Here is a 9,386-nt window from a genome sequence, read left to right as displayed (position 1 = left end):
TTTTTTTAACCAAATCACTAAGATATTGCTTTATCTGAGCCTACATCTATCAAATGCTAAATATTACAGCAACATTTTTAGAAGTGCTGAAGTCCAGGCTTAGCCAGCAAAGTCCCATTAGCTTCCAGTGGGACTTCAGATCCTTTGGCACTTTTGAAAATTTGCCTTTAGGCAGCTAAAGACCTGGCCTGTGGCCCAAAAAGCATTCAAACTAAGGGGCCACACCTAATTACACCCCTGTGTGGTATGGTCCAACTTAATGATTAGAAAATCGCAATATTTAGAGCAGGAAGATGCTTCCAGATGGTGCTTGGGCTTTAGGGGTCTGACTCTCAACTCAACAGAGCCAACCCTCTTCAAGTACTTCTACAGCTGAGTAGATCAAACAATGCAGTGATGGCTTCAATTAATGTATTTCCAAATAATAGTAGCCCTGGCTTAGCTCAGTTCATTATTGCTCAGTTGAGTTTAATGTGTTGATGCTTTAAGGGCATGTCTATATGTGATGCTATGTCCCCATAGTGACGCATTACAGAGATGAAGCATCCATGGGTATCTATGTGTGACCAGCAGCCACTTTGCCATAGTGGCACACTCTCTGTTATAACACACGGTGGTGGCTAAGTAGCTGCTAAAAATAGCTGTGCACCTCAGATACAGTACAGTATGGGTGATTACTGTGCCATGCTTTAGTACTCCCAAAAGGAAGTACTAAACCATGGCACAGTAACAATGTCACCATCGGGCAATGTATAGATGCGCCCTAAATGTCTTATCTCCCTGACCAAGAATAATGATGGAGAAGGGGGAGGGAATGTAAGTGTGGAGGATGTTGAACACATTCTCTATTGCAGAGGGGAGGAAGGGAAATTTGGGGGATCTGGTGTGTGAAGAGTGAAGCACTCAGAGCCCCTCAAATAGGAGAAAAGGTCCATGTATAATGGGGTGTACACACAGTCCTGGGAATGGAGGAGAGATTGAAGGGCCCTACTTTAAGGGGCATAGGAGAATGGGGTCCCTGTCATGGAGAGAACCAGCAAAGGGATACACATAAAGCTTCTGTCAGTGGGCAAAAATATGGTACCCTGGCATAGAATCTCTGGCATTGGAATGAAATTCTGTGCAGAAAGTCCCTGAAATAGAGGAGGAAGGATGGTCACGGACAGGTAGCCTGTGGGGTGCTTTTGCAATATTAAACTCTGCAGTGGAAGAATGTAAGGAGCCCCTGGTCTATGCAATAACCCAGTTTACAAAAACTATCATATCTGTTTCTGCTGGTTTTGGTGATGTAGGGTTGACATGGACCATATTTTCAAACGTTTCCCCTGTCTCTATTAAAGCTGAAATTTTCACAGTCCCTTGACTCCTGTAACTATGGCTTTAACCAAGACACCAATATTGTAAGATTCACAATAGTATTATGAGAGCTGGCAGCATTGGACTTTTGCAGGTGGTACTCAGCATCTTCCAGGGCCAAGTCTTATCTCTTTCCTTCTCTAGTGTAATGTATTCATCAACCTTTATGACAAGAGCATAGGCAAAAAAAAAGTCCTATTACTAAGGCATCGTTTCATTAAGCTTTGGTTCTTTGTTGTTATAGCAACTGTATAAATAAGTGGCCTGATACGGAATTCGTAAGAGCTGTGATTGCAGAAAAATAGAGCAGTAATTTAGTTTCTGTTCTAACTCAGTTTGCTTTTATTCCCTTCTCCTTTTTTTTTTTTTGTTTTAGTTAAATGGCTCTGTTTTTGCAAGGTATTGCTTAGATACCAATGTCTTTTACTCAACAAAGCCGTCATCTTAATGTTGTACAAGGAAAACTTTATCACTTATGTAGGTAAAGCTATGAGATGCACTCTCACATATAGTTCCACTCTATTGGTAACAGTAATTTAGGTAGAGTTCTCTATAGCTCTTTATATCATATATATCTAAGCTGCCTAGAAAAGAAATACAATATATTTCTGAGGGTGTAGACAGATAGATAAACTATACCAGAGAGTCGACTAACTGTATACTAGCTTCTCCTGGTAACTCTTTCCTGTGTGTGCTTTGACATTTGGTAAGTGGAAGCTAAATCTGGGAAGCTTATCCCTGGATAAAACAGGGATAAAATACCATGATTTAGCTACACATGAACAGTTACTACTGTAGAGTCGGTAATGTGCTAGCCCCCCTTCTGCCTTTAACTTAATGCTGTTTGTTCATCTGTCCATTCATTTTGGGAGGTTTTCTCCTGATTGGACAAGTATGAAAGTCCTGCCAAACACTATCTGTAGTTTGTTCTGTGTATCCACTGATGGGAAGTGCTTTACAAAGCTCAGAACACATCAGGTGGCTTGGTACACATGGAGTTACTGAGACAGAGTAAGCTGCAAAAAAGTTAAATTACTTTTTTTCAGGAATTACACCAGGTGTTTCTAGCATAGGCAGGAGAAGACTTGAAACAGCATCCTTGGCTTTAGGAACAAGGCCATCTAGGTATCTCTCCTTCTTAGGATATCCAAATGAGCCTAACAGTTAGGCTCTCTGAAAGTCTCGTTGTCCCTCTCGTGCTCTCTCTCTCTCACACACATCCTTTCCTTCATTCAGAACATTCCAGACTCTCTTTCTCTCCTGCTTCTATAGGCCTAAATCCTCATTGTGTCCTCCAACAGAACCACCCCCATTTTTGGTGCGGCACCCCGCCATCCCACCTCCCCCTCTCTTCCTCACCCCCAGCTGGCTCCTGGGACCTAGTGCCCAGGCAGCACCCCCCCCCCACAACACACCCTCCATACACCCCCCATCACCTTGGCCCCAAGCTGTCATTGCTCCATGACCTGGCCCCATGATCCCAGCCTCGCCCACCCGTCCCACTCTTGAACCCTGTTCCCTACCCACCCAGAGACCCATAGGAAATTTGGTGAGTTTTGGGGGGGATGGTGTTGACTCAACTCACAACAGCTCATCAAAACTCCCTATGTGGCCATTGGGCCCAAATAATTGCCCACCCCTGGTCTTCATGAAAGCAGCACAAAGAATGAGGGCAGAGCAGCCCTTACACCAGGAGTGGACAGGTGGTACCATAGGAAAAGAATTCTGCTCTGTTATACCAGTAAAAAAGGGAGGCTTCTCCAAAGTCAGTGGAATCTTAATCTGAATGTATAACTTAAATCACTGTAACGGCTTTGATTCCAGATGGCCCTGCTCCCAGTTCCTTGATCATACTACCAGGACACCTCAGTGAACTGTAAGGCAGAACAGCAACCTTGATAGATTTTTGTATTCCTTACCAAGATCAGATCCAGTACTTATGAAGCATTATATAATTTATGACATATGTGAGACGTGCTTTTTCTTTTTCAGGTAGTGCATTTATTTCGGTCTTGTTCCTAAAAGAAACCATGAGGGCTGCTGATATATTGGGTAAGTAAGCAGTTACTAACATAAGCATGTGTGGTACCATATGCTTAGCGAGCTGTAACCCTCCAATTCCTCTCCTTCAGCACTCCCACTTCCCCCCCTGCAAACATTTCAAGGCATATACAGTACTTTAAAAATTGGGCACAAGTGACAAGAAAGAAATAAAATTGTATTTACATCTGAATATGAGAGTGATGTAAAATCTTTTGCACTTACAGCTATAACTTAACATATGTGTATAGATTATCTTAAATTTATTTTTGTTGCCTATTTTTAACTCTGAGGGATAATTAGTATTACATTTGTGAACTCAAGGAAATTTCAGGAGAAAAGACAAGGCAATCTAATGAACTATTCATTTAAATTAAAAGATTTTCACTGCAGAGATATTACATAAAGTAAGTTCAACTGAAAATGACAGTGCCTACTCTTTTGGTACAAATTTAGTCACTTCAAAGAGCAGATGATCATGTTGTCAAATGCTTTATCAGGAAACATGATCTTTGCTGTAAAAGCAAGTAGGCTTTCTGGCTACATTGTTGTATATCATAATGATTTTGCTCAAGCATTTTAAAAGAAAAAGACAAGCAAGTTTCAGGTTTGGCTTTTAAATCATGCTCTTGTGGGCAGGCTATGAACAGGGCCATTGTACCATCAATTTTTTGTGAGGGACTACATGGCTAAGCTGATCAGGATTTATTCTGTCGTGTGATAAGAGCACCACAGCTGTTCTTGTGAACATTTTGGAGAAAGATGCTTCGTCCCATTCTGACAATATTTATGTTTTGTATCCAAGTCTGCCAACTTGGCTGATACACTGAGAATTCACCCCTCAACCACTCACATCTCCCCTCCCCCGTCCATCTTATGCATCACACATTGCTTTAACTAACTCTTAACACTGATTTATTTTATTTCTGTGAGTTTGACTTTGCAAGGAGGATTTAACAATGTTGCTACATTCCATAGGAATGAGCTGTATAATGGGAAATATGGTGATGTTTTTGCAAGCACATAAATATAGAACAGTTCTGCTTTTCCAGAGAAGCTGTGTGCTATAGCAGTGCCAGCAATGTCCTCCTGATGTGCTTTGTTTTGTGTTCTTGAACCTCATGTTCCCTATTGATTTATTGATTTGCCAAGAATTTTTAAAGATTACTTCAAAAAATTGATTAGCTAATATCATACCTAATCCAATACAGTTTATGAGCTCAGGACCAGCCCCCTTGCATCTCCATACCTCTGTGCACATCTGTGTTTGTCAGCTGGCTGTCCACAGGGCAGATGTTCCAGGCTTTTATTAAAAGCACAATAATGCAAGTTTGACCTTGAAAGGGGCCCCTACATCCAAATGGCTGACTATCCTCTTGCAAATCGACCTGTTATAAAACAATTTGTTGGTCCGTAAGTATTGCAGGGAGTGGCTTCAGGGCCGGTCTTGGGGTTGGAACGTATCTTTTGCACTTACTGCCTTAGTGACATCAGAGGAGTTACGCTGATTGCCACCAGCTGAAGATCTTGTCCTTTGTCTCAATAAACAGCCTATGATTTTAGTTGTTGATGACTTGTGGGAACCAGCTGTAACTGTCAGAAACATGGGACATGATTCTCCTTTGTTTTGCCTTTGCTTAAAGTTAAGCCCACTTAAAGATGTCCTGCAGAGTTAGGGACTTAATTCAGCACAGTGTAAAACTGTGCAGACAGCTTTTGTCTGCATTCTGAAGGGATTCCTTGGAATTTGCCTGGAGTTTATTTTAAAATTGCATTAGTTAGGGCTCCAAATATGGGCCATCCAGTTACCTCATGATAGAGCTGATTCAGTGGACTTCATTTTATGCTAGGAATTCTTTTTAAATAGACCGAGAGGGTAAATTAGACAATGGTTATGTGTGCTGCCCATGTAACGTGTTGTTTTTTTTAAAGGTGGAACTCTGACAATCGTAGGAACATATCTGCTGGTAACCTTTGCTCCAAATATAACCCAGCAGCTCACAGCAAGAAAAATACAGAACTACTTAGTTGGCTGGCAGTTCTTGATCTGTGTGGTAAGTTTTTTTGTGATTCTCTAAGTCAAAATATCTTGACTTTTTTTTGTTTTGCAAAGCAAGTCCCAGTGTCAAACAGCTACCCTTGCAACAAATTATTTTGAATGTACTGGTCATAGCCATATGCTGCAGATCAGCTCCTTGAAAGTTTTTCCCTTCTCTGTCTCTTGGGTTCAACAAAGCCTGACAGCTCTACTGCTATGAATTGTTAATCAAAATTTGAATTTGAATTCAAATACCAAAATCCCCCTTTGATTAGAGCTGGAGTGTACAAAGCTTCAAAATCTACCCAAGTTCTTTGATGCATTCTAATTAGCTTCAGGAACAAGAGCAGAGTGAGTAGGAGGACTATGTCTGCGTCTCTTTCCAGAATGCAGAAAAATAGCTGCTTTCACTGGAAGTAGACTGTAATATGTAAGCTCCAGAAACCTAGACTTTTTTCCCTGGAAAATGATTTACTAGGGTTATTATTGATATTTGTACTTCAAAATGCTCTGCTTTCAATAGGAGGAGACTTCAGGATGCCTAGCTAAAATATTTAGAGCCTGACTAGCCCCCTGGCCTCACCCCATGGCCTCACCTATTCCCAGCCAGTTTGCTAACTTAAAAAACACAAGACGGGAGATCTGTAGATGGGTCAATTGATTAATTATTAAGTACAAGACAACACTAAATAGCAGTTCCTTTTTTAACAATCTATCAAAAGTGTATTTTCAACACCCTTGAAAGACGGTGATAAAGAGCAGGAAAAGAGACTAGGAGTTTCTTTCCATGCATCAAAATGTGTTTTTTTAATCGTGCAGTAGAATTATTTCCAAGACCCTTTGTGGAGACTCAGTTGTACAAGGGGATGAGAGTGTTAAGAATTAAGTATCCTGTTTATAGCATTAAAATTGGGCCCTTCAATAGTTTTCAAAAGCTGGATGTTTTAAGGAATACCTTTTAAATAGCTTCCCCAAACTCTTAAAACAACTTTTTAGGGATATTTGAGACATGAAATCCCTATTCCAATCCTGGTGTGACCACAAGTTTTAGAGAGTGACTCACTTTATCAAAATGTCAAGTGATAGTTCAGTGTTAATGAATTAACACATTTCTCAGAATCAATAGGCTCTTTGGAAAGGGGCCACCCACGGCTTCAGGAGATTTAGGCCTTGATCCAGCAAAGCACTTAAGTGCATTCTTCAATGCCTTTCAGGGCGGGTGCCTGGAAGACATTATAAGAGGATGGTAGGGAACCCCTGTGCCTTATTTAAAATAAATAAATAACCCTACCACATTGATTAGCTAACAGTGTATCTAATGCAGCTTATGTGTTGAGCAATCACCCACTTGTATCTGGATATCTTCACAAATGTCAGTGGGAAGGTTTGTCAGCTGGCAGCTAGCAGTACATCTTGCCATATATTCAATCTGTTCCATCACCATGTTGAGCTAGCTGTACCTTTTATTTCTTGCTCCCACTCTTGAGTTTGACATCTTTCAAATTCACATGGTGCTCAAATCCAGAAGCTACCTCCCCACCCTTATTGTTCATGACTCCATTAATTCAATGAGTCTGCCAGTCTTGTCTTCTCCCTTGCTCTTCCAAATATCCACATCTTCACCTATAGCACAGCATGGGGGGAAATAACAGGAAAGAGAACAACCAAATATCCAACATATGTCCTTTGATTCTATTGCCACTTATTGAACTAGTAGACTTGTTGCCGTTCAGAATTGGCTTTCGTCTGTTTAGAGCTTCCTATAGCTAAGGAAAGGAGAAGACTCAGGTTTTACTAAAGGATAACCCAGCCATTCTAATCAAGCTTGGAAGTACCCAGGTAGCACAATGATGGATGCTAATACAAATCCCAATATAAGTATTCTTCTTGGAACAGGAAGCTTTGCCCCTTCATCTATTTGTAAAATGCCTAGCATAACTTGGGTGGTGTTTTATATAAACAACATAGGAAAAGTTGTAGCATTTCTAGAGTAAAGGAATTTAGAGGCAAGATGGTACAAGAGTTTTTAATAAGCAGATTTTTTAAAGGTAGCTAGAGAGTGTAGTCTACTGAGAAATACAACAGGAAGTTGTTCCTTGTGGGAAGAAAATTGTCTTCATTTGACACCCACTGCTTCTGAGTTCTACGAAGGCAGAGTGACCTTTCCCCATGAAACAACTTTTGAGATTGAGTCCCAAGAGTCATGATTTGAGATTTTGCAGTAATGTTATCGTGCTCAAACTAAAACTAGAATCCTAGTTTGCTTTTTGCTTATGTGACCTGCATAAGCCATCAATTATAGATGAAGCTCTTAGGGTTTCTTAACTATAACAGAAATCTAGTGAACATTTATTTGAGTAGTTAATATTTAACACCTATGGAAGCAGGTTCAAAGCTTTTCAGCTTTTCCTGCACAATGCCTAAAGGAATGAGCATCCTTTTGATTGATGGTCCCTACATTGCCTAGAAAAGTAATCTTGGGAATTGTGGTATTCTGGCTAATACCTTCTGAGAGAGACAGCTGTTAGTGCAATGGAAAACATGATCATAAAAATAATGACAATAATGATGATGATGGCCTGATGTCTGTGAACAGACTTTTGTGTAGATTAGTTCTCATAATTATTTTCAGCAGGTACAGTTCTTCCCTGGCTTCTAAACAGAGAATCTGCACATGGATATGCTCCAAATATACTACATTGCTGATGTTTATGTTTAACATTAACTTAAATAACAGCAACAAAACACAAACATCTGCTTAAGCTTTTTCCTCAAGTTTGGCTGTTCCTAGGAATTTCCCTGCAGGACCTCATTTATTATAGCTCCTAACTCCTCCTACCTTATAAGAGGAATTACAGGGTCTTTCTAAGGTTTTAGCATAATATAAGATCCTTCTCCTAGCATGAATACTTCTGCACTTCAGTACAATGTCAGGCACCTGTCAGCATGACTGAATGCAAGAGTCCTGAATACATAAGATGGATTCACATTTCTTTAATATGACACTGGTTGCTCTTAAATAGAAAGAGACTGTAACAGGTTTATGTAATATCCCTTAGCTGTGGCAGGGAGAAATCCCACCCCCCAAATAAAATAAAATAAAATGAAATCAAAACAAATAAAAAAAAGGGGCTCCCTTGCTCAGCTTACAGCTGTTAAATCACCAGAAGATAGTTGTTAGAATGCCCCTCAATAATAGCCAAGCCTTGAACTTTCTTGGCAAAGGTTTAGCTCTGTGAATTGAAAGGTGAGTGTGATTTACTAGTACACATAGGGTGGTACTTCCTGTGAAACAGTGGTAGCATTTCAGTGTCTTTGTACAAGAGGTCATGCCCAAGGACTGTTGTGTTGATGAGCTTGATGACAGGATGAAAGTTAGTGCTGCCCTTTCAGTTGAGGCTGGTACCTTATAATGGTGCTCAGATGATATAAAAAGAGTCAGTACCTGAAATTCCCCTCCTACAATGAAGTGTCTTTATATAAGAAGCATATTCAAAGGGGCGTTCTTCCATTCTGCTGGCACATCATTATCAAAGCAGCAGTTGTCACTGCTGTAGTCCCACAGTATGATGCATTTATCTTGAGTGAAGAGGTATTTTTGAGCCAATGGAAGAGATTGAAGCACTGCTGACTTTGATTGCTGTCACCTGTTTCCCTCAACTAGCTGTCAGAGTTTATAACAGGAAGGTGGGGTGAGATTTCATAGATTTCACAGACATCAGGGCTGGAAGGGACCTTGAGAGATCATCGAGTCCAGCCCCCTGCCCAAAGGGCTGGAAGTCAGCTGGGGTCATAGGATCCCAGCAAGATAAACATCCAATTTGCTCTTGAAGGTGTTCAATGTAGGTGCTTGAACCACCTCTGATGGCAGGCTGTTCCAGACCTTGGGGGCTCGGACAGTAAAGAAATTCTTCCTTACATCCAGCCTGAAACAGTCTTGCAGTAGTTTGTA

General features: G+C 40.6%; 1 protein-coding gene across 1 annotated transcript in view; it reads left to right on the top strand.

Moving 5' to 3' along the window:
* The window catches only part of NIPAL2 (NIPA like domain containing 2), a 71,217-nt gene that overhangs the window by 39,870 nt on the left and 21,961 nt on the right, over positions 1-9,386 (top strand). Inside the window, exons 4-5 of the mRNA XM_019551096.1 lie at positions 3,349-3,408; positions 5,329-5,450. Coding sequence (XP_019406641.1) covers positions 3,349-3,408; positions 5,329-5,450 — 182 coding nt within the window. The remainder of the gene's footprint in view (positions 1-3,348; positions 3,409-5,328; positions 5,451-9,386) is intronic.

Source organism: Crocodylus porosus, unplaced genomic scaffold, assembly GCF_001723895.1.
Source record: "Crocodylus porosus isolate Cpor-Errol unplaced genomic scaffold, CroPor_comp1, whole genome shotgun sequence".
NCBI classification, from domain to species: domain Eukaryota; kingdom Metazoa; phylum Chordata; order Crocodylia; family Crocodylidae; genus Crocodylus; species Crocodylus porosus.
The sequence above is the reverse complement of the archived record's forward strand: the minus strand, read 5'-3'. Positions and strand labels throughout refer to the sequence as shown.